This window comes from Pangasianodon hypophthalmus, chromosome 14, assembly GCF_027358585.1.
Source record: "Pangasianodon hypophthalmus isolate fPanHyp1 chromosome 14, fPanHyp1.pri, whole genome shotgun sequence".
Lineage (NCBI taxonomy): Eukaryota > Metazoa > Chordata > Actinopteri > Siluriformes > Pangasiidae > Pangasianodon > Pangasianodon hypophthalmus.
This window is the reverse complement of record NC_069723.1, coordinates 20,849,276-20,875,434: the sequence shown is the minus strand read 5'-3', so window position 1 is coordinate 20,875,434 and position 26,159 is coordinate 20,849,276. Positions and strand designations below refer to the sequence as shown.

Below are 26,159 nucleotides of genomic sequence, written 5' to 3'. Positions count from 1 at the left end.
CTGAACACTGCCAAACACACACACACACACACACACAACCCCATGTGGAAGGAGCGGGATCAGTGGATCCGGTGCCATATTGATCATCTGGCGCAGCATTGATTTTGTTGTCCATTAAAAGTAGAGTTTGCATTCACACTAATGACCCCTGTGTTAATTAAAGCAATGTTACATCTGTAACCATTTCAATATCTGCTCCAATGATCTCTCGCTCGCACGGAGTTCCGTTAGCCACCGAATTGATCGCCGGTGAACAACTTCATTCGTCTTCATTACGCTAATTGAGCTAATCACATTGTGAGCTCTTTATTCAGTTCTTGAATAAGCTCGTAAATGAATCCAGTCATGTTTCTGTACGTTTGTCAATTGGCTCGACTATGCAAGGCCATTAAAATGCTATTTAGTGCTATGTCCTCTTCCACGATCAGTTGTTATTGAACTTTAAGTGAAAATGAAGAAGTGGTGGGAACTTAGTTTTCTCATGGTTGTAAGAGGAGCTCAGTTAAGTTCCTGAATCTTCAAGTGTTCAGCTCTGTGCTCAGATCTTAACTGGTTTTAATGTTTAATGTTTTATACTTCAGTGTTTTCTGAAAATGTAGTGTATGTGTGACTACCAAGGGTAATAGCTATGACTTATATATCGTATCACTGTTGAATTCTGTAATTTGATTGTTCAGATTATTTGTCAATAACAGTGCAGCTGAAAGTCACATGCGCTCATTCTAATACGTTATGATTTTAATAGTAACAGCACATTCACTGGGACTCGTATGCTGCATGGTGTATGTAGCGAAGAAAAAACGTACAATCATTATAAGCTTTCTGTAAGGAGATATAAGAAATGAATCACCAATGGGGTTGGTGCGATTGATATAACATTTATGGAAGGAGTCTCCAGTGTGAGCGCTTTGTAGTAATTAGAGTTTTTCTCAGGATGGAGGACCTTGCACTTTCAAGGTAACACAACAAGCTGGATTTTTTTGTCTTATTTTCTTCTAGAGAGAGGATAAATCGAGAAGCAGGTGAGGAAAAGTCTGTTTATAGCTGCTATAGTGTAAGTGATAACAGGAACTAACTTGTTACGCTGATGTTCCATGACATTAACGGTAACTATAAACTGATAGAAAATTATAGTGTGTTGTTTAACAAATCTAAAATGTTAATCGTTGCCAAATCGATATAATCGATATTATAAGAATATTATAAGAAAATAATCAACTTCATGTTGGGGACGCATCATACACAGTGGCATTGCATCTCTTGATCTGACTTCTTCTACATAATTATTAAAGTTAAACCAGCTATAGCGATAGCATTATCTGAGATTTTGGTCCTGTTTAATGTGTTTGACAGTTTGTCTGTTATCTGCTTATTTGTGTTTTGAAATATTAATGAAATATAAAAACAATTCTAGCTCTATTTTTAAAAATTATAGACAACAGTTTTTAAAAAAAAAATGGAAAAATAATTCTTGCATTTTGTATATTTTTGTATCAAATGTCTTTGGGACCAGTTTATCAGAAGAATATATATATTATTTGTTACCGGTGAAGTCAGCTGCCTCATTTCATAGTTTTATTAAAGTTTTAACTAAAATAATGTTCTTGAATTCCTGTTTTAAGCACGGAAATCCACCAGTGCTTTAATGTAGCAGCTTGCTGTGTTACTTTCTCGTCATGCTGCTTCTTTATTGATCTGTTGTGATGTTCAGCTGCTGCAGGTGTGTGTGTGTGTGTGTGTGTTTACACACCCCATTTCACCTCTCTATTCCCACCTCATCAATCAACTGTCTATTCATGTGATAATCTTTCTGCAGACCTCACAACTGAGTCAGTGAAGATGGACCAACCTCCTAAACGCATGCTTTTTTCCCCTCTTTTTTTAACAATACAGTGATACAGTGATAGATATTGTTTTTTTCCCCTATTTTTTACATCAGTGTGTAATTAATATGTTGAAATATAAATGTCTGTTTGGTTTGCAGGTGATTACCCAGCACCCCGAGCGGTCCTGACCGGTCACGACTATGAGGTGGTGTGTGTGTCGGTGTGTGCTGAGCTTGGTCTGGTCATCAGTGGAGCCAAAGGTCAGTGAGGTCACTGGTTTAGTTTAATCTCAGATGATTTGCTCAACTGGAGTATGAAAAAAATGAAAAAAAACTAAATGATAATGGAAAAAAACTAAAGATCACTACCCAAGCTAGGCTAGATCTATGAAAGCCACAACTGCATGCATATTCATAAGTTAATAGTGTTTACGTTCAATATTTAAGAGATCACTGAGTTCATGTGACTAAGGATCAGTCTTAATTTAATTACAGAATTTACATTTAAAGAATGTTGTGGTGTACTGCATCCCACAACCTAAATATATTCATTTCAGTAGAAATAAAAATAAAAAAATAAAAAAAAATAAAAAACAAGAAATAAAAATAAAAGAAATAACTTCTAAAAAAAAAAACTGTGATGAAGAAAAATGTAAGTAAGTAAGTAAAGAAATAAATAAATGTCATTGTGCTTAATAAATTACTTTTTGTAAACAAAAATCTTTCTGGATATGATTTTATTAAGGTTAAATTGAAAATGATATTTTTGGGTCTAATTGGTTGATAATCATGGTTTCAGTATTAAGCAAAATAAAAACGATGATCATTGTAGACATAATCGTGCAACCCTGTTTATATATTTATTTATTTCCCTTTGTGATCGTGAAAACCAAATTGTTGCTTGATTTGTTGCAAGGCAGAGAAAGTTGCTTGAGGAAAGTCGACGTGTTTGAGACTGCAGTTAGTGTGAAAGTGTGTAATTGGGCTGAAAGACTAATTGAACTCACCTGAAGCTGATTTCAACATTTATAAAGCATGACAGCATTCCAACTCAGTTAGCTCAGAGATGCTGAGCTGCAGTGAGCCAGTGTGCTGGGAGGCTCACGCATGCAAACTGCAATGTATTTATTTGAAAAAGAAAAAAAAAAAAAAATCATGTAAGAAAATTTAACAAAAAGGCTTTAAAAATAGGATTTTTTATTTAGTAATTTTTCAAATGTGTATTTATCATTTAATTATATTTGGGTTTTTTTTGTTTGTTTTTATAATTATTATTATTATTAAATAAGTTTGAATGTAAAGTAGCATAGTATAGTCCTAGCTTCTATAGGACTCCTCTTTCTCAGCTGTATCTTAAATATTAATACGCAAAACATAATATGAGTGAATATTCAAGAGTGATTGAGAGTTTGGGTACATCAGTTGTTCCTTAATGTGGAAGAGCTTAAAGACTGGGTTAAAAAAAAACAAACGTATTTTTCCCCTCATTAATGGTTAATTGGCTCAGTTGGTTCTAGTAGCTTCTGTTAGATATGAGCAGTAACTGCTGCATTTCCAAAAAGAGCCATGAAGTAATTTACCATACAATTACTGCATTGGCTTAATATTTAATTTTTTTATTTCCAAGTACAAGCTGTAATTGGTTAAATTATTAGTTTTAAACTGAACAGAAAATAAGCTCAAATGTCAATTAACTTACTTGATTGGATTTTTTTTTTTTTTTTTTTTTTTTTTGAAAAAACAAAAAATATACATTGCTTTGTTTCTAAAATGTTTTTTTTTTTAAACAAGAGAAAAAGCCACTGAATCAAACTTTGATTCCTTGGCTTACTGTTTATGATGTACTCATGAGGAACACAATAAAGCAGCTTTCATATCAGTTTTTTTAAGCTGTATTCATTATGCTGGTCATTTCCAATTAGGCTTAAATGATTTTCAAACAGGTTGTCACCAATTAATTAAGCAAGTCACACTTCAGTCCCATGGATTTGCATTTTGATTGATATTTCGGACATAATATAGCCAAAAAATTTGTTTGCTCTGTCAGTGAAAATGGTTCTCAAAGAAGCCATAGCTGGATAGAGCATTGTGTGTTGCCATACCAACCCACAGACTGATTGACAGCCAGTAGTGAGTGTAATAACAGTTTCAATGTTGCTAGAAGTGGAATTTTATGTAGCGAACACAGACAAGTGGAGTGAAACAGACAGTACAGTGTACCAGTGCTGTTATAGTAAATATCAACACTCTTGGAACGCCACCTGTGCAATTAAATTAGTGGACCAGAACCACACTATATGGCACACTATATGTGCTTTGTGAAAATCCCATTCCTGATTTAGTCCCCCTTTCTGTTATAATAACCTCCACTCTTCTGGGAAGGCTTTCCATTAGATTTTGGAGCATGGCTGTGGAGATTTGTGTTCATTCAACCACAAGATCATTAATGAGGTCAGGTAGTGGTGATGGGTGAGGAGGTCTGGGGTGCAATCGGTGTTCCAGATTATCCCAAAGGTGTTCAGTGGGGTTGAGGTCAGGGCTCTGTGCAGGACACTCGAGTTCTTCCAGTCGTCGAAAATCCATGTCTTCATGGAGCTTTCTTAGTGTACAGGGGCATTGTGATGCTGGAACAGGTTTCATACAAAAACACGCTATACAATTGTGTGCTTCCAGTTTTGTGGTAAAAGTTTGGGTTCATGCATCAATTAGGAAAGAGAGAAGCGTTTGCTTAGTTAGAAAAGTTGGCCTGCATCTCATAATTACACACCCATGTGTTCATTGGCAAGGACATATAGGAATATATTAGGATTCAAAACCATAATCAGCAAGTCTCTGGAATACAGTATACAGTACACCGACATAATTGTGCAGAGTGTTGGAGTGCACCATTTGGTTTAATATTTAGAAATGCCAAATCGATGTCAGAAAATTTGCCTGAAGCAACAGAAGGCTCTAAACATTACAAATTGTTCTCATACATCCAGCTGAAAAAGATATATTGAATGTAATGTTTTCAGCTCCTGACACTTTATTAATGTGATATTATGGAATAGAAAGGAAAGTCCAAAATAAGGTTTATTTAAATAGCTCTTTAACAATACACATTACCACAACACAGCATAGATTAGGTCTCAAATAAGCAGATCAGAGTCAACAGTGGCAAAGATGACATGAAGAAACCTTGAGAGGAACCAGGTTCAAAAGGAAACCCATCCTCTTCCGGGTGATGCTGGATAGTGGCATTATTAATTGTTACAGTATGCAGGTACAGAAGAGTAAAGACAATCAATACAAACTATGTTGAAATGTTCAGTAAGAGCAGATTGTGAAGAGGAGTCCTTGGATGAACAAAGGGCAGTTTTTATGATTACAGTGGAACATTGTGGTCCCTTTCTGCTCATCATTCAAGCTTTAGGTTGAAATGTTGAATCCCGTGATGTGTATTTTAACAGAGGGTCCGTGTCTGGTGCACACCATCACCGGGGACCTGCTCCGTGCTCTGGAGGGTCCTGATAACTGCGCTCTCCCTCGGCTCATATCCGTGTCGAGCGAAGGCCACTGTATCATCTGCTATGAGAGAGGACAGTTCTGTAACTTCAGCATCAACGGCAAGCTGCTCGCCCAGATGGAGATCAACGACACCACACGTGTAAGAGATCACACATCATTTATATAGACAGACACCAGTTCAACAGACACATACATGCCTATTTCATGTTTGAGGATCTTCTTGGTAGCGATTTGGAAGTGAAACAAAACAATGGACTAAATGTCACTGAAGAAAATCAAGTAGCAATACTTATGGGAATAATACTAGAGAAAATATTTGAAGTATTGATTCACATGAAGTTAAAGTAAAAATGAGCCAACCATAATGGCTTACCCAAAGGTGAAAATTAAACAACAATCATTACAAGCAGAAGGTTCATTGTTGGCTGCTATTGGGCTCCAACTCTTCAGGCGATGTTGCTGAGCAGTGATGGACAGACGCTGGTGACTGGAGGAGATAACGGAGTGGTGGAGGTGTGGCAGGCCTGTGACTTCAAGCAGCTTTATATCTATCCAGGCTGTGACGCTGGGATCCGGGCCATGGACCTGTCACATGATCAAAGGTTTGGAATGAACTTTCAGCCAGTTTATCTGAGAACTCTCATACCAATGATAAAGGTTTTTAGTACAATATTCATTGCACTGCCTTAAAGGAAACTGCCTTAAAAATTACACTAGATTTCAGCCACCATGCATAAGTAACCACTAACAGGAAAAAAAAATAATTCAGTGTGACAATTAGGACATTTTCAGACCAAAAACATACTGAAATTGCCAAGCTTGAACACCTTCTTTACAAATCTAATGGCATCCTCATAAATCAAGGCTCTTCCTCAGTGCCGTATCTCAGCCATCCAGAAGGCCTTGAGTGAGAGTTTTTTCCTAACATGGGTTCACATTAGCAGTTTCATAATTGTTTAAGCTTTACAATGCTTCATATAGAGTTAAGTCATATGGTGTGTTCAGGCCTTTTCTTACAACTTTGTTCATCTGAAATTTAACCACATCACAAACATTTTTTTGCAACAAAATAGCCCCACCCATTGGAAGTCAAAACTTGATTGGTCGGACACAAAGATTTGTTTCTCACTTGGCTTATCTATCACGATGTGTGGAAGAAATAAATCCTTTTTGTATTTCAAAAATGTAAGTTATTTTCATCTAAGCCTTAACAAAGGAACGAGACAATCTTACTACTTCCAGAGAAACACAACACACCGTTCTGAGTAATAAAAAAAAAAGATTACAAATTACGGAAATATAATTTCTCCCAGAATTACATAGGTCCTGTTGGAGAGCTCTGAGGGATCTCCTATGTATTATTATATACACAGATTATTACTGATGGCTTAGAAACACACTCATTCATATGTCCTCCTTTGTTTTGCAGGACGTTGATCACAGGCATGGCGTCTGGCAGCATTGTAGCATTTAACATCGATTTCAACCGCTGGCATTATGAGCACCAGAATCGCTACTGAGCATGCTCAGAGGACGACACTTTCTCTCAGATGCTCATGCTTCCAGAAAGGAGCCAATGAGCGACCAGCAGCACTTTCCAGCAGACTGAGGAAACTGGCGACCGAAGGACTTCATATTTCTCGTGTAGTGTGTGCACTGTTAACAGCACATCCCAGTTGTGTACCGCTTCTATAAAGTACTGTACAAAGACACTGTATTCTAAAGTCATTCTAATAAAGAAGAGGTTCTGAAAAGTATAGACAAAAAAAAAAGGCCCAGAAATCTTGAGCTAACAATGATCTGATGTTGATCAGTCAATTTCCCACAATTTAAACTGTGAAAATCCCTCTGCACAGCAGAAATGAGCATTTCTACAGTGTATATTTGTATATGCTAGCAGCATATTTCACCTTCAAGAGGCTTATTTTCAGGGTAAATAGTGGTTCATGATGTAAATATGGATATTGTCAAAATGTATTCCTTAAATCTTACTGAGTAAAGTCTCTAAAATGTGTTTAAACTCCTCAAATTGTCTGTCTGGGTCTTTCTTAAACAACTAGATCAATTAGTGTTTTAATGATTTCAACATCAAATTGTTTTGTGTTGTGACTAAATAAGCCCTGTGTTTTCTGTGAAATGTACTGTTTCAGCCATTTCTCGCTCAAATTCATCATGGATCTTTTTCTTTTTTTTGTGTGATTTGTTTTAACATGAATGTGTTAAATGTTTGCCTCACTGTTTTTTGCACCCAGGATTTGCTTAGTTAAATATAACACGTACAGTACTGTGCAGAAGTCTTGGAACATGCAAAGAAATGCTGTAGAGCAAAGATGCCTTCAAAAATAATGAAATTAAATGTTTCAATATTAAAAATTTCTATAAAGAGCAGTAAGCAGTAATAAATGAAACAAAGTCAATATTTGGTGGGACGACCCTTTGCTTTAAGAAACAAAGTTGTAGTCTTGGGTACAATTTGTTTTATAAGGAAATGAGCTGTAAGCGTTACTGAGCATCTTACAGAACCAGCACCAGTTCTTCTGGACACTTTGTCACACTTGTTTTTTTATTTTTGCAGCAAAACTCAGCAACCTTCATTATGTTTTTTTGTCTGAAAAGTGTCTCTTATGTAATATGCTGCTTTCTTTACTGATATACAAACACTTTTTCTGCAACCTTTAATTTTGTCATGAAATAAAAATCTAAATGTTTGTACTAAAAAAAAAATAGGGTGCCTAAGACTTCTGCACAGTACTGTATATCAAGATTATATTTGAAAGCTCCTCGTGCATGTTAATTTTACTTTACTTTTCATTTATTTATTATTAATATTTAAGATTGTTTAGTTTTTCACATTTTTAAATCTCGTTTCAGAATATCCACTACACCAAAACATTCGATCATATAATATTGTAATGCATATATATATATAAAATAAAATGTATTCCATATAAACTGTATTGACAGCAGGCACATTTTTAAATTTAAGTGTAAAACTTTCTCGTTCCTGCTGGTGAACGGTGTGGTCCATCTATTAATTCATTGTAAGTGAACATGAACTGAAGTACTGTACTTCCAGAAGAAAGGGTTAAACATGCGCATCATCTTGTTTTTTGTATTAAATATGAAATCTGTCCTATATGAAAGAATTAAGTTGTCCTTTCATCTTGTTTTGCAGTTTGTGTCCTTTTTATGTTAATCTACCCTTTTCCGTCTGATTTTCAGAGTTTTGTTAAACCTATTCTATAATTCTCTTATCATTACTGATCACTGTAAGATTAAAAATTTTTATAATAAAATGTAATAAACTGAGACTTTCGGGTAGTTTGATTTAATTTTGGAATCCACTTTATTTTGCTTATTCACTGCAGTAGAAATGCACTACATGGCCAAAAGTATGCGTACAAGTATGCTTGTTGAACATCTCATTCTAGTATCATGGGCATTAACATGAAGTTGGTCATTTGCTGCTGAGAAGGCTTTCCACTAGATTTTAGAGCGTGGCTGTGGGGATCTGTGTAACTTCAGCTACAAGAGCATTAGTGAGGTCAGGCAGTGATGCTGAGTGAGGAGGTCTGGGGTGCAGTGGTGTTGAGGTCAGGGCTCTGTGCAGGACACTCGAGTTCTTCCACTCCAACCTTATCACACATGGTCTTCATGGAGCTCGCTTTGTGTACAGGGGCATTGTCATGCTGGAACAGGTTTGAGCCTCTTAGTTCCAGTGAAGTGAAATCTTAATGATCATACAAAGACATTTTTATACAATTGTGTGCTTCCAACTCTGTGGCAACATTTTGGGAAAGAACCACTTATACTGTAGGTGTGGTGGTCAGGTGTCCATATAATTCTGGCCATATAGTGCAGGTTTCTACTCCTTTATAGAGGAAAGTTGAATTTCAGTGTTTAACAGTTAAAGAAACTTAGGTAGTCCTAAATTCATGTATTTGGAAGATATTTTATCTTGCAAATGAGGCAGAGCTGAGAATTTGCAGGAAGAGTTTTATTTAAGACCCCATTATTGTCCTGAGATTACAATGCCAGTAATTTGTATGATATCTTCCAGTGATTTAGGTGAGCAAATAATCATTTAAAGAAAATAAACAAGCTTTTAGATTCCAAATATAAAGCCGGGATGGTATCAGAAAGCTGGAAGCTGAAAAAAGTCTTAATATTTCAAATTTCTCCCATCTTATTTACAAAATTGTTACTTTAAAATATTACATAACGTATACTTGTATTCACTGTCATTGACTTCACTGTCACTTGTGCATGTTTTTTGTCCTTCCTAAATTTTCCCACACCACCCCATTGCTGCGCTCCCTCCACTGGCTTCCTGTAGCTGCCCGCATCAGATTTAAAACACTGATGCTCGCCTACAAAGCCAAAAACGGACCAGCACCCACTTATCTCAAAGCACTTATCACACCTCGAGCGCCACCACGCTCCCTCCGATCCTCTAGCACTGCTCGACTGGTCCCTCCATCTCTCAGGGTACAAGGAAGGCATGCATCGAGACTCTTCTCTGTTCTGGCACCAAGGTGGTGGAATGAACTTCCCCTAGATGTCCGAACAGCTGAGTCACTGGCAGTCTTCAAACGACGGCTAAAGACTTACCTCTTCATAAAATACTTAAATTAGCACTTTCACAAAAAAAAAAAAAAAAAAAAAAAAAAAAAAAAAACCTCCCCAACAGAGTTTTGGACTGATGGTATTCCTAGCCAATATCAGAATGTATTTTTGATAGACTTCAAAGCACTATTGTAAGTCGCTCTGGATAAGGCCGTCTGCCAAATGCCATAAATGTAAATGTTGATTTCCAGTGATAGGGTTTTACCAGCTTGAATGCAACACTGAACAAAGTCACACAACATATTTTGGATGATCAACTGCATTTGTGTATATATATATATATATATATATATATATATATATATATATATATATATATATATATATATATATATATATATATATATATATATGCATTTAACCACTGAGTTAATGTTCCAGCAATAACTTCAAATAGTTGAGTGAATTGTAAAATGAAATGGTTTTGTATGCATGCCTTATACTTTCTTTTGTATTTTTGTGTTATTTTAAAGTTTATTTCAAAATAAGGAGATATGAAGTCAATATAACAACATGGCACTTTAATTTTTTTTCCCAACAATTTGCAGTTCATTGTTTCACTACCAGACATTAAAAAGTGGACGCAGAGTTTCTTTTGAGGAAAAAAGTTTATTCGTGTTTGGCTTGTTGCTGAGGGCACCACTGTCAAATAAATGCTACTTGGAAGCAAAGCCACTTCCTGCTCACGGTCAGGAGAAAAGCTGTGTTTTCACCACATTTTCAAACAAAAAGACAACGACGAGCCAATCATACAGCTATTAAAAACATACAGTTTAACCTCCTGTTTAATGGACTTTGCATAATAATACTTTCTCAGACAGTAAGAAGTAGTGAATTTCATACAGATCACCAGTGTCCTATCTACAAACTGTTCACATTGGTTACTGAAGTTTTGTTAGACAATCATACATCAAGTATAGAGAAGGCAATTTTTTCATGCTGCGCGTCTGTCCTTTTGTGCTCGTGCTACTCGTTGTGCTAATCTCACGTTGTGCCTGTTCATGCTAAACCGCCTTTTAAACTGCACACTGAAGCAACAGGTACAAACTTTTACAATACATTTCAGTTTAACTGATGTGCTGCCTAAAAATTTGTAAAGGAAAGGAATAAAGGAATTCTGAAGACAAAAAAAAAAAAAAAACAGCAGAAGAAAACACGAGTCAGAGTTTATATAGATGTAGGTAGTTTTAAGGAGTCCTGGGTCATCCTATGTTTAAAAAAGAAGCATCCAGAAGGCCATTATTTAAGACGCAAACCAGAAGTATGGTGCAGATAATCTTGTTTTTTGATGTTTTACAAAAGTTCACATTCAGAAACAGTTTGACATTTGATGGATAAATTGTGTCTTTTTACATCTAACTAAGGCATTTACGACATGTCTGTGATCATTTCTGTGCTTTATCTTACCTCCACATTTTATTTGGCCAATTTGTTTTGTTGCAACTGACAAAAGATACATTCATATGGAAAACAACAATTTTAAAAAATCAATGAAATATGAAACAGTCTATTACATTCATATCTTATACCACAGCACTGCTGAATTCTTGATTGGTCAGAAGGTGGTGATTTTCTTTTCTATAATTTTCTGTAACAGCAGCTCTGACAGGAGTCACGGCTCTAATTGAAATGACAGCTTTATATTAATGTGCTCACGCTAATGCTTTATCGCTTCAATAATAACTGCATTCACAGGGACTTGATCATAACAGGCAGTAATTTGATTTCTGGACATTCCACAACAATAAATGGACAAAAAGTATAAATCTGACTTTCCACTCCAAATGAATCAGAATCAACAAAAAACTCTATCTAACATGAACATCTAAAGCACCAACATGTAGAACTGTGCGTGCAAAAGTTTGCACACCATTAGGACAAAATGCTCAAATAGTGTATATGATATGATATTTATAGTGAAAAATAAAATCAGTTTGAATTTAGACCTCTCTTTCTGAACGGGATATAAATATTATTTAATATTATACCATGCCTTTGCCTTTATACCTGCCTCCAACTTCCTTTTATATCCTCTTTTATATAGCTTTTGGGTCTTCTCAGTTGAACCATGATATTCGATCCTCCATTCTTTTTCATGTTATAACTACTCATGGAATTCTTTTTTGTTGTAGATAAATATTAAAATATCGGTTCTGTGCATGCAAACTTTCTCATCTATATTCTTGTATATAGCGCTATATTCCATCTATAGTGGCCAATTTGTTTGCAGTGAAAGTCTGAGATTTATGTGATGAGGTGCAAGTTACTGGCTGCTTCCTTTTCAGTGTAACTCTAATTTGTAGCTTGTGGTACTTACCATGTTTAAAACCGCACACGTGAGATGACTGAGAATTGGCCTATTTTGTAAACGTTTCTAGTCTATTTAAAATAGCACCCTTCAATTAAAAAAAAGATTCAGTTAAGAATTCTCTAATCAATTTCTAAACCTAAATTTTTAAAACACTAAATATGGTGTACTGTATAACAGTGTAACTTAACCTACTACATTTTTGATATTACATGATGGTAAAGCATTTCAAGATCTCAGTGATCAACAGTGACCTCCGCAAAAATGTCGTGGGAGAATTAGAAATGGGTGCATTTATGGATAGAAGAATATATGAAGTGAGATGGTGAAAAATAAATATAAAAAGTTATTAAAAAGATGCAGACTTCTGGCTTTATGGAAGATTTCTGATTTTTAAGGTCTTGTAGGTTTCTGTATCAGAAAGAATCCTATCTGAGCTTTACATTAATCCGTCATCTGGTCATTTGCTCCATATATTTGCACTTCTATTTATTCTATAAATCCACTAGAGGACGCATGAACAGATTTAGGAAATGGGACGAGGCCTATATGTGGGGAGCAAAAACTTTTACTCTGTGCTGCAGTTGAACATGTGCTTCACTATAGCGTCAAACCTATAGCTATCCATCAGTGTAGTGCTTTTTCTGCCAAATAGGAAAACTCCAAATCCAGATAATTATCTAGTAGTTATTTTTCAGCAGCTAATTCAGACCAAAGGAACCGTTGTGCTTCTTCAAAATACTCAAATCTTGTACAAATTTCCAAGTGAGTAAATGAATCTGTTCTTTGTTTTCCTTTCTTTCTTTTTTTGAATTCGCTACAAGTTTACACCTACACTATTATATATTAGCTTTAAAACAGAACAGATCTGTAACACCTTTTAATGCATCCTGTACTCATAATGCATTACAAATGCTTGTTACATAACATGTATAATACCTTTACACTGCCTAACATATGTCTGCTCATGAATAGGTCTAGGCACAAGCATAGCATTTCCAAAAAAATGTAATATGACTTTATAATGTAAGGTTACTTATTTCTCCATATAGTAATAGGCAATAGAGGATCTGTTCATAAGAACTTTGTAGAGTTCAGTACAATTTTAGAAAGCATGTACATGTTATAAGGCTTTATAACCTGTAGTGCAAATACTGTAGCAGAGCCTGTTATATTGTTCACGACATTTTTAGGTGTTGTATTAGAGTGGCTGAATTCTCAATTCTGATTGGTCAGGGAGAATTGAATTAATTTCCTATAACAGCAGCTCTGATGATAGTTCTGGTTGGTTTTTATACAACATGACAAGCTACATCTTTTTGTCTTTACTTTGAGATATTCTTCAACATGAAATGTTACTATAAAGAGATAAAAAAGTAGAATGTTTCATTCTTTCATGAATAAAAATACAACACTGTGTTGTGTTTTTAACCTCACATTATGAAGTCATATAATCTTGCTTAATGTGTTATACTACTTATGAGTAGTTATGTATTATGTAGGTATTTATGTATTATGCATGCTATGTACAGTAAAAGATTATTATTATAAATCCATTTCTAATGCATTATGAATACAGGATTTGCAAGAAGTGTTCCAGATCAAAACATGCAAATGAGGGCAGTTTCTTAGAGAGCGGCAGATCGCCAAACCACTCAGTTTTTTCTATTTCTCCAGTCACACGCTAGATCGACGCTCCGGCCGTGTTCAGGGGGTGTGTGTCTAGGAGAGGGAATCTGGGTAGTTAGAAAGGTGAGGTTGGGGAGCGCACGGTCTCAGCGGAGCTGGGCGAGTAGTCCTCAGATTCGGAGGTGAACTCTGCAGGGGTGAGACTGGAGCCGGCTAGAGGCTTCGACAGGAAGCTGCTGTGTGGAGCGCGAGCGGTGGAGGACTTCACATCCTGGTGGCGTCTTCGTCTGAAAACCTGCCTCTCCTTATCAAGAGCGGTGGTCTGGGTGAAGAGCAGAAAAAGAGGCTCTTAGGACAACAGGGTTGAAACATTTTGGTGTCATCACTCTTTTCTTGTCAGTGCATTGGTGCAACCTTGTTCAGCATTCACTAGAACATTTATATTTTTCCATATTCTATTCAGAAAACTACAACAGAACATGATCCTGAACCACCAAAGATGCATCAAAAGAAAAGTTAAAAGCACTTGACTTTGTGCATTTTTTAAAGTACCTACATAACACGCTACAAGAGAAGTTCCGTCCCCTTCCTCATACTTGAGGTCACAGCTGTCCGTGATTGGTTACGAGGGATGGCATCATTCTCTGCCCTGTCAATCAGAGCAATGCTAACCAAAGAGCACAGCCAATTACACTTTCTTGGACTCTTGGTTATGGAGGCCAAGCAAGCATAACATTGGCACGGCCATAGTTTTCCTGTTGTGCCATTTGGAAGATGCTGTTTTACACTAAAGTTCACACACTTTCACCAAACTCTTGCAGGTAGAAGCACAAAGGAGCATTGTACAAGCCAGCCAGAATGTAATCAAATGTAACACACACTCTAATTACATTCCATCAGGGGAACATCAACTCAAACACACTCTCGGCCAATCAGAATGAAAGCTGACAATCAGGTGATACAGTAAAGGAGCATCATTAGAGAAGTTTAGCAACAATTAAACTGATGCAGTGAGCAAAAGCAGAGCAGAGATGTGGCTCAGAAAAGCGATGAGAAGAGGAGAGGGTGTGATGGAGACTGCCAGCACGTTGCCATGGACACACTGGAGATTGGCACTGCAGGTTGGCGTACCTTATCCAGTACATCCCCGGGTGGGAGGAGTAGTCCAAAGACCCTGAGCGCTTGATGGACAACCCGTCGTCCGGCTGAGCAGAGAGAAACGGGTGCAACACTCGTCACTTTAGCACTTTCACCCTGTTCTGGAGGCGGCGCTGAGCTACTGAGCTACCGCTAAGCTTAACTGATTTAAATACATCAGCAGACTTAAGATTAATATTTTGAAAATTAAAAAAAAATGATGTATTAAAGCAAACAGTTTCTCAAAGCACACATTTGGATTGAGTTTAGGATGAAGATCAGGAACATTCCCATACTTGTTATGGACTGTTTATACCACAGCACTGTTGAATTCCCAAATCAGAAGGTGGTGATTAATTTTCTACTGAAAAATAAAATAAAACTCTGGCAATAGTTCTAGCTCTAATCTTTATATTACTGTGCTCATTCTTCTACATTAACATTACTAACCAACTTCCACACAGACTTGTATGACAGACGATCTACATAGAAAGATTAAAATGCTAGAATTTTTTTTTCTATAAAGTTTTCTGACATTTCTAGTATCGTAACTAGCTGCTCCCCCCCATTAACTCCTAGAGAGAGAATAAAAATGAATGACTTGGGTATGGAACGAGGAACCACAAGATTAAAATGTAACTATAAATAGGTATGATGTCATTCTTTAATAAATAAATTGTTACTGCTGGTAAATTGCTGTGGTCTAAGACACTTAGACACGTAAAACACTTCAGGACATGCTGTTATTGGAAAATAATCAAGTTTGTGGTGGTAACAGAATGTCCAATTCTTTCTTTATTGCCTAAAAAAATTGTCCACTTCAGAAGCAATTCATAAATGACTAAATGTAAAAGTATTTTTAAAAAGAATTGGATGAATATGAATAACTAGACAAATCAATATACAAAAATATCCACATAATGAACTTGCAAGGGGGAAAAAAAAATTCCCAAGACATATAATTACCTTATAAGGAAAAAAAATCACTAAATTCATAAATTTCTGGTAAAGCAAAATGGATGTAAAACTGAACTGTATTATATGTGCATGGTTTGAATGGAATGTAATGTGCATGAGTATTTACATGTTATTGTGTCAATACTGCATACATACTGTAGTATGCATGCTATAGAGCTGCATATAAAATCCATAAAAACATGAGTATAAAATAAAAACAAAAAGGCTGCATAAAGGAAAGCAGTCTAGCAGAATTTCCCTGACAACAGTGCTGACAGCCGACACCGGTGAGAGCAGAAGCACATCGACAGAGGCAGCGAGAGGAGGGTTAGCAGTGAACAGGAAATGAGGTCAGCAGCAGTGATGGAGAGAGAAAGAAAGGAGGAAGCTGTAGGATGAAGTGGTGGACCAAAAAGAGCACACGATGGAGTCAAGAGCCAGCCACACTCTCACACGTTTCCTGATCCTGCAAATGCTTCAACACAGCTCAACTGGCCTCACAGAATTATTGACACCCTTCACGACCTTGAGCAGAAATTAATAAAATGTGTTACTGTGAGTTTAAACATACTGCATAAGTTTTTATTGCATTGTTTTGCACAACATTCATTTCATAATTATTGGCACCAATTAATATTTGGTGTTTCCTCTGCTGGATCCTCTTCTAGGAATGACTACCAAGATCCGAAAGTGCTTACAGTTTTGCTCAATTTCAAATCCTGTAGGGTGCCAATACTTCTGGAGTTGAAGAAATTCACAAAGGTGTAGTGCCTCAGTGGATTACAGCAACTTATTACTTTAATGGCCTGAAAGCACTAAGATGTTTTTGCTCAGACACAGGAATTAGTTCAGAGAGAAATCTAATCGATATTGTGTTTGTATTAAAATAAGACAAAAAGCATGGATGTGTGATGAAGCACAATATTCCTAAAATTCTTGTGTGCAAGAAATCCAATATTCAGATGAGACCTGAGTGTCTTATGCTGCCTTCATCGATAGAAGAGAAATGTACATCTTTTAAATGGGGCCCAACTGATATTGTTTCTTGTTCCATTTATCATTTGTTTGATATCATTTGGAGGAAATTGACAATAAAGCACAGATAATATTGCTTTAAATATCGTACAGAAATACTGCATCCTTGAAAGTGATGCTCTGAACAACTGCCAAATACCATGTAAAACATTAGGGGGTGCTAATACTTATGTGTTAGAAGCCTAATTAAAATAAATCTACTGGTGATTGTTTAATTTTGGACCATATCAAAAGCCGATATTATGAGTTATACCACAGCACTACTGAATGCTTCATTCTGACTGATCGAGTGTTGATTAATTTTCTGTAACAGCAGCTCTGAACGCAGTGCCAGCTGCAAATCACAGGTTTATATTAATGCACTTGTTTCTGTAGTAACAGCTGGCATAGGGAATTGTATGGTGGATGTTTGACATAAAAGGATTAAAAAAGGTATGTAGTTTTTGATATGGTGAAGTTTTCTGTAAAGAGAGGATCATCATTTTTGGAAGGAGTCTCCAGTGTCACTGCCACATGAATGGAGGACCTCGCTCTTTCCAGTTCCTGTGTTTTGTCTTAACTTTAAGAACAAAAAAGAAAGGCCACTGAGGGAATGACTGTTTATAGCTGCTGCATATAAAACCTGCTATAAAGTATTTTAATAATTGTTTTGCAATGTTCCATACATTAAATGTAACTACAAATGGATAAAAATGTATGACATTCTTTTATAAGCAAAAACATACAATTGTTGGAAAATTGCTGTGGTATAAGAGGAATAAAACACTTTAAAAGGTACTGTTATAGGAAAATGAGTAGCTACTGGGTGGGACCATTAACACCGCTTGACATTGGGCCGCAACACAAACCCCCCTTGTGGATTATTTTCCCATCACAGTCGTGTGAAAACTTAGCAAGTTTTATTCTGGAATCAATTGAGCCTTTCTTTAAACTAAATTAAATGAACATGTGACCTCGTTATGCATTTTCTGGTTCGCAATAGTGTTAAAGCTTTCAGTAGGTTAATATTTAAAGAGGAAACAGCAGAAGCATCATGAGATGGAGTGTAAGTAAAAAAAATGCTTCTTACTGTTATAACGGAGACGCCGGGCGCTGTGCTGCTGGACTTAGGCCCTGTGATAAAGTGCTTCTTTATTTTCCCAGCCACAGACAGCTGATGTTCGTTCTCAGACAAGCCATCGTCCTGGCAAACAGACCAAGCAGCATGTCACTTCTAATCACTGATGAGTTTAGGTAGGAAATTTCTAAAGAAGATTGTAAAGGATAAACTAGTAAATGGCTTACGTTGACCCACGGATGGTCTAAAACCTGCAGAGCTGTGTATCTCTGCTCAACCTCCACCTGCAGCATGCACGTGATGAGCTCCTGCAAAGTGACACAGTAATTTGTAGAGACCTGGTCAGGTCCTGAAAGAGTGCAAAACTCATTTCTGCTCCAACGTGCCAAAGTTTCACTCAGTAATTATTTAGTAGTCGTGATCCAGCTAATAGAGCCTTTTTATCAGAACATTCAGTAAATATTCACAAGGTTTTAGATTGTAATCATTCATAAATAATAATGTTCCTGCTGTGTTCTACAATGATGGTTCGCTTCACAATGTCACTAAAACCCACACACAGTAGTACACACTCAGGGTTTTGCGTACCTTTGCAGAGTCGGACACGTTGTCCCAGTATGGCAGAGGGAACTCCAGCTGTCCTGTGAGAATCTGATCAAAGAGAGCCTCCTGATCTTCAGTGCTCCTACACACACACACACACACACACTTGCCATTTGAGTGGAGCAAAACTTATATGTTAATAAAAACTCTTTTTTTTCAGTTTTCATTTGAGATTCAATATTTAAGATTTTTAAAATCTGCATTAATATCCATTTTCATTTTGCATAATTTTACTTGGTGCCTTCTTCTGCTCTTGCTTTTAATCTGTCCCTATCACAGCTTTACTGTTGCTGCCTGTGCAAACTCCAATAAGACTCTCTAAACAGTGTATTTCAAATATTCATTTGTATCCATAAATATTTTCACTGTAAAAAATGAGAGCAAGTGAAGATACAGGAAAAGTTATATAATCTCATAATGAGAAATATTAGATATCATACATAAGACCATTAAACCTATTTCTAGACATTTATCAATTTCAAAACTTAATTATTGTTTTATTCTATTGGCTGGTCATTTAAAAGTCACTTCTGGTTGCAAGCCCTCAATCTGTATGCCTATATATATATTTAAAAATGATATCTTAGAATGTGGAATTATCTTACGAAATTTATCTAATCTATGTCTTATGAGATTATTATAAATCAAATATAAGATTAATCAGCCTGCAAACTGGCAAAACTATCTGCCAATAGAACAAGACTAGACCGGATTCAAGCTTGAAATTGGTAGAAACATCTAGAAATAGGTTTAATAATCATATTTGGTATATTTGAATCTTATAAGAAATACTAGATAAATCTGACTATATTAAAGATATACTAAATCTATATCTACTAAAGATATTTTAACTTGCTAAGTGATTTTGCAGTGTGTATATACTAATTTTAACTCTTCCTACTAGAGAGAGCTTAGTCATGAGTGTGTGAGTCGTCATTGTGTTACTTCACCACCAGGGGGAGCTGAACACCCCAGTAGACATTCATATTTACATTATATCTTTAGTCCTGATTTGTAAATACATGTGTGTATACAGTATGTGTTCAGAGAAATGGCTTAGGAATTGACCTCTAGGACTGTTAAATGTTTCTAGGGTTTAATAAGCATGTCCACCTTAATGGATTTCTTTGCTACTGCGTTCACGAGATGCACCACATACCCACGGAAAGGAGGAAAGCCACAGAGCAGGATGTATGTAATAACACCAGCTGCCCAGATATCCACCTTCAGGCCATAACTGTCAGAGAGAAACCACACTCAGTCAGGTTAAAGTGCACAGTATTGGTACATTATGTAACGCTGATGGAGAAGGGCAGGGCGCAGCGGTGACTCACCCTGTCTCTGCAATGATTTCTGGAGCTACGTATGTCGGGGTGCCACACACGGTGTACAGGGGTCCATCTACCACCGTGGCCAAGCCAAAATCCCCCAGCTTCAGAGACTTGCTGCCATCCTGGTGCTCATAGACCTTAAACACACACAGGTTTTACTATCCACTGACATAAAAAAAATTATTTAAATAAACATGTTTTACCCATGGGGACCAAGCCAAATGTCCCCACTAGGGTAAAACTGTCAGATATAGTTATCTTTGTAGACAATACACACACACACACACACACAGCTTCATTATTTGCCTGACAGTAACTTTAAGCTGTTATCAGTGGAGTGGGTGAATGGATGAGCTCACTCGGAAGGCTCGATTTAGCAACCTCCCTGATACTATGATCTCTCTCTCGCTCTCTCTCTCCCTCTGTGTGTGTCTTAGTGCAAGTTCTAACGTTTTCTCACTGCAATAATACTATAAATCCTACATCATCAGTAAGTACAGTAACAGTACTGTAACAACAGTAGGAACAGTAACATTTTGCTCACCCTAAATGTAGACCATCAGCATGTTATTTTTACATTTTTAGCTTTGCACCAAAGCTACAAGGTTAACAAATAATGGAAGTCTGCCTCACCCAAAACACCCAAATCTTTATACACTTACTTCAAATGGCATTATGAAGTGATGCTTTAACTCTTACAGTTTCCTCTTGTTATTCACTTCATCATCCTAAACCTTGCCATCTTATAATGTCATAATTAAGGGAAAACAAAATTAGCCAAATAGTTGCAGAAATGGTTTTAAACTGGATCAAGATATTTTTCGTAATGTTTAAACCATGGCTGTGTGTGTGTTTTCAGTTAGTTAACAGAAAAGCTAACAGGAAAGTCTGAACACAACAAGAAGTCTGGCAATTTTAATGAGTTAACTTAATTTTAATTTTGTACAAAATTGTTAAAAGTGGAACTGTCATAACATCCGCAGAAAATATTTTGATATCCCTTTACATGTTTAGCTACATTAGGTTTGCAGCAATCCTGTCCTGGCTGAAAATTGTATAAATTAGATTACTGAGAGTTTAAATCATTAGTAAAAGTGAAATATGTACCAGCAGGTTCTCGGGTTTGATGTCTCTGTGCACTACGTTCAGGCTGTGCAGGTACTTGATGGCACTGGCCAGGTTGTACAGCATCCCACTGGCGTCCCGCTCAGTGTACTTATTTGAGGATGTGATAGCATCGAAGAGGTCGCCACCCTGCAAGTATACACAAACCAAACTCTACATGATCTACAAAAAAAAGACAGAGGTCCACATGACCTTCAAATATTCAATTTAACCCAATTAAACCTATAAATTTTTTTCTTTAATGTGTGTTCTAATGGCCTAGAAATACTGACACCTTTTATCTCACAATAAATGTAAGGATGTAATGAATATACATTGATATGCAAATTAGAACCACTGCTATGTGCCTCAGACCTCCCCATCCAATCCTCCGCTATTCTAACCCATTTATGTCAGGAAGAATTGGGGACATTGCTGTTATATTGCTACAAATAGGGTCTGGAGACTGACAGCGTTATTAAAAAAAAAACTTTATTACATTTTCAATTTTTTTTTCCAATATTGTCTTGTTAAAAGGTACATTGTACTTTAACTTCTTGAAATACAATTCCAAATATGAAAGTAATTTGTTACCTTGACCAGCTCCATGACTAGGTAGAGCTCACTGTAGGTGTCCATCTCCTCGATCAGCAGGACTATGTTGGGGTGTTTCACCCTCCTTAAAATGGACACCTCATTCTGAATCATGTGTTCCTGTGCACATACAACATACATTCATGACTATTATTAATCATTAGACTTTAGTAGGGGTGTAACCATGCGTTGTGATGCAAAAATGTGACAATGTGCGATCCGCATCATGGAAATCAACTTTCTATTAATTTTCTTAATATTAACTTTCTACCAATGCAATTGCACTGTTTGAACACCAGAGGTCCTAATCAGTACAACCCACAGATTAAAAATATATATATAACGCATGCCGGGCCCACTAGCTCATGTATACATGACTGTTATAACAGTAAAAAAGAGCTCTTCAATAGGTTTCAAATGACACCAGCCCTGTCCAGTGTACAGTCCTCTTGTACAGTGCCCAAGAGAGGCCACTGAAAATGGGCATTTTAGCCAACTTTGGAGCTCTATATTCAGTTAAAATGATTCCTCAGATGCTGCTACACAGCTCATTATGTTTCAATCCATCATTTTTCCCAGGTCAGAGACTTTATTTCTGAATCATTTACAATGCAAATAAACAAAGTCTTTTCAGTCATAATATTTCTTCATTAAAATTTTGTTCAAAATATTCTGAGAATTGAATTGAATCAGATTGTTGAATCCAGTTTTATGAATTAAATTGAAGCTAATCATGAATGTAGTGTATCGCGACACCCCTCCTGCCTAGGTTATATCTCATATCGGAGGTTCTCAAATTGTTTATTCCTGCCCTCAACTTTATGCACTTAATTCAACTATTCAACATCAGGTTTATTAAATATGTGCAATAATAGTTTACCTATATAATGGAGCCATTATTTTTGTCAAATTCCTGAACATTCCAAACAGAGATCCCATTTTTCTATTAAAATTAGATTCAAGCTGACTTTATTAATAGGGTTATTACTGAGGTTTGGATTAAGTGACCAGTCAAATAGGTTAATAACTATAATGTGAATGTGTCAATAATAAATATGATGACATTGATAATGGTAAAATAAAAAAAAGAACATGTCTGACACTTTGCATGGACCTCTGATGGAACCCAGACTCCACTTTGAGAGCCACAGTTATACTGCGCTTAGAGCACATGTATGAGAGGACTCATTTTGGTGAAATATGTTTTCATGCTCCAGTCTCCATATCTCACCTTGCCTCTGCATTTGCCCTTGTTGATGATTTTGAGTGCATACTCTCGACCCGTGGATCTCTCCACACACTCTCTCACCACTGCGAAGTTGCCATCTCCAATCATCCTTCCCACCTTGTACCTCTCAGCTATAGAGGCAGGAACTTGAGGGCCTTCCTCCACCACCTCAGCTACAACACATCACATTTCAACTGTCAATCATAGACAAGCTTGTGTAGGAGCATTAGAGTATACTGGACTGCAAAATGCTGTACACCCTTAGAAGAAGATAAAGCGGTACAATTTTTCATGTTGTCCTAAGGGTGTGCAAATTTTTCCATTCAAATGAATAAATCAGAAGAAATTGGGCATCATAATACCAAACTCTTCCTTACATGTTGTTACGTTCTGGGGTACGTCCGCGTGGTTTTTGTGTTTTGTTCTCTCCCCTTTTCTCCCGCCCTCCCTCTCTTTCTCTCTCTCTGCAGCAGTTGCCCCACTGGATAACTCTCCTGTCTGTTTTGATTGTCCCTGCTGATGTCATCTCCCGTGGCAACCAATCAACCTCTGACCCCGCCTATTTAAAACCCGTAGCCATTCATTCATGAGAAGTCGTTGTTGTCCTGGTCGTGTAAAAACTAAAACCCTGTTGTACCGCTGTTTGTTCTGTGTTAAGTTACGCTGCCTTACTGTGTTTTGTCCTTGTATGTCAATTGTTCCATGTTTCCCCGCTTTGTTCTAGTCACTTGTTTGTATGGTTACTTTGTTGTTCGTTACTCTAGTTGTGACTTTGTTAGTGTTGGGGAAAAAGGGGACAGGTAAGTACGTCACGTGACATACATGGTGCAGCATGCAGGAGGTCCGTTTGTGTATTAGACACACTAGGTTAGGAGCGAGCACCACCCTCTGTACTTTTGGTTTGGCTAGTTAGAGTAGGTAGTTAGAGCGTCCTGGACGCTGAAGATTTATTTTCTATCTTTTGTTGTAGTTAGGTTAGAGGGCTAAAATAGGTAGACTTGTTTTGTTTTGTTTATTTCTTTGCTTTGGTGCCGCTCACGTCCCTTTTTCCCCTTTGGTGTCCTGTTCTGTGTAACTGTAAATAGTTTGTAAATATTACCACTCTCACCCGGCACTACACACTTTACCACTTGTACATAGATAAATAAATCACTTGGATTGTTTTGCACTACTGGTTACTGGTCCTTGATTACCCACACACCACTCATATTTTTAATAATAAAATAAGTGTTATTCCCCACATACCCCTAGACTAATTGGGGTTGTAACATTTATTTGGGGGCTCGTCCGGGATCATAAAAACCCATTTTCCGTGATTATTAATAATATTTGTGTGTGTTGGTGTCATCGAAGTTGCTATCGGCCTAGAGTAGTATTGGTCATAGTGTTGACTATAATTCTCCAAATATGGTCTAGAGATGAGAATGCTGAATCATCGCAAAACTCTGATTTATTTTGAAAGTATTTTTTGTCTTGTCACAATACACATTTTAGTGTTTTTTGGTTTTTTTTCCTGTCTTCACCCATTAAACCAAGGGTGAGTACAAATGATGGGTGCAAGTTGTGGGTACACTCATGATACACTATATACTGTTACACTATATACTATTTTCAAACTTGATATGTATCAAGAGTTACAGTATATGGTCATTCAATAGTGTAAAACTAGAGCATTTTTTATTGATCTCATGGTAAAATATCAATGGTAACATTTACATTAAGAACATTTAAAATGTATGATAAGATGTTGAATAAAAAATGCTTCAGCATTAATTCACCAAAAACTATGCTGAAAAGCAATAAATCCTTATATTAATTGATTTTTATGTAAAATGTTATCTACATAACAAACACCTCTGAGACTACAAAGAACTCCACATGAATAAGTATAAAAGAAACTACATGTTGCTAAATATTTATAATCAGTTGAAATTGAGACATTAATTTGGTTACTGTAGATGGACTTAGTCATGGATACATCTGAACATTAGTTTATAATGATGTTAATCATTTAATATAAATGCTAATTATTAACATTAATAACCGTTAATAAACCATAACTAATGCTATCAAAAATTTCTTAATGCTAATTAGTGCTGTAAATAATCTTGGTTAGACAGGCCTTAATATAATGCTAATTCAGTTCTATTTACTCGATTAGACAAGCATTTTGTCACCACATTTTTCCAGCACTTTCAAGGTGAATAATCAGACTTTTTTTTAAATAAAACACATAGTAACATTTAAGCTTTATATACATGCATCACAAGACTTTGGTATAAATATAGAAAGAAAAAAGCTGTTACAGTGTTGGCTAGTTACAGAACCTTATGCTAATTGCATTATTTTAATGCAATGCTGGGCACAAATTATAAATGCAAGGATGTTGATTTTTCTCAGTGAACTTGCATATATAAAGTGTGTTTGGCCCTAACTATAAGCACTGGCAGGTGTAATGGGGCTAATGTTAGTGAGCTGTTAAGCATTTAATAAAGACACCTGCCACTTGCCGGTATGGTTGAAACCCAGTGCTAACTGGTAACATGTTATAACCCTACTGTGTTTCACACTGGCAGTAGATACTTGGGTAAATTGGTACACATTACATTTTCAATTATTTGTCAAGCACACAAAGGTTTGCACTATTGGTTTAACCCTTTCTCACAGTACAGTGGCGTTCCATTCTGCGGCAGAATGGAAATTGACTTATCGAACATTTTCAGTCAGTATAAACAAATGAATTATTTTATCACTGCAAGTTATAAGATTCGTCAGGACACTGTTAGGTTTCTGTGTGTAGAGTATCATGACTCTGTGTTTATCTGCTGGTGAGCAGGGCGATGGGAAATGGGAGGGGTGAGAGCCCCCTGCTGGACAAACAAACTCGCCACAATAACATTGGTACAGAGATAAAATGGACAGCACAATTAAAGCTTTTTTGATAGTAAAACACTTTATACAACTGTTACAATAAAACTACAACATTTAAACCTAGTAGGCTAAGTAAAAATAAGAAATACTTATGAAAAACTTTTTAAAGAAAAATTTTTAAAGCCCTCTACTTTCACATGAGTCATTAACCCATACTGTGGAGCGTAACATCACAAAAAAATTAAACACTGAACACAGGCACTCCCAAAACAGGCAGAAATTCCATTTTTTTGGCTTCTGGTAAAAAGAGTTAAAAGCTGAATCACAGACTTGGGTATGGAAGA

At 36.5% G+C, this 26,159-nt stretch overlaps 2 protein-coding genes across 8 annotated transcripts in view; one reads left to right on the top strand and one right to left on the bottom strand.

The window, feature by feature from the left end:
* nbeab (neurobeachin b) overlaps window positions 1–8,637 on the top strand; it is a 344,194-nt gene extending 335,557 nt beyond the window's left edge. For all 5 annotated transcript variants that reach the window (XM_026934784.3, XM_034310661.2, XM_053239985.1 and 2 more), the window contains 4 exons: window positions 1,985–2,086; window positions 5,278–5,474; window positions 5,786–5,937; window positions 6,765–8,637. In XM_026934784.3, coding sequence (XP_026790585.2) covers window positions 1,985–2,086; window positions 5,278–5,474; window positions 5,786–5,937; window positions 6,765–6,855 — 542 coding nt within the window. In that variant the 3' untranslated portion in view covers window positions 6,856–8,637. The remainder of the gene's footprint in view (window positions 1–1,984; window positions 2,087–5,277; window positions 5,475–5,785; window positions 5,938–6,764) is intronic.
* Window positions 8,638–12,222: 3,585 nt separating this feature from the next.
* dclk1b (doublecortin-like kinase 1b) overlaps window positions 12,223–26,159 on the bottom strand; it is a 49,670-nt gene continuing 35,733 nt past the window's right edge. For 2 of the 3 annotated variants that reach the window (XM_026935113.3, XM_026935115.3), the window contains 9 exons: window positions 22,948–23,117; window positions 21,717–21,836; window positions 21,126–21,272; window positions 20,022–20,155; window positions 19,847–19,924; window positions 18,673–18,769; window positions 18,312–18,392; window positions 18,097–18,210; window positions 12,223–14,220 (listed from right to left, as the gene is read on the bottom strand). In XM_026935113.3, coding sequence (XP_026790914.3) covers window positions 14,014–14,220; window positions 18,097–18,210; window positions 18,312–18,392; window positions 18,673–18,769; window positions 19,847–19,924; window positions 20,022–20,155; window positions 21,126–21,272; window positions 21,717–21,836; window positions 22,948–23,117 — 1,148 coding nt within the window. In that variant the 3' untranslated portion in view covers window positions 12,223–14,013. Of the gene's footprint in view, window positions 14,221–15,029; window positions 15,104–18,096; window positions 18,211–18,311; window positions 18,393–18,672; window positions 18,770–19,846; window positions 19,925–20,021; window positions 20,156–21,125; window positions 21,273–21,716; window positions 21,837–22,947; window positions 23,118–26,159 lie in introns of all 3 variants that reach the window. The other variant, XM_026935114.3, reaches the window with a different exon arrangement.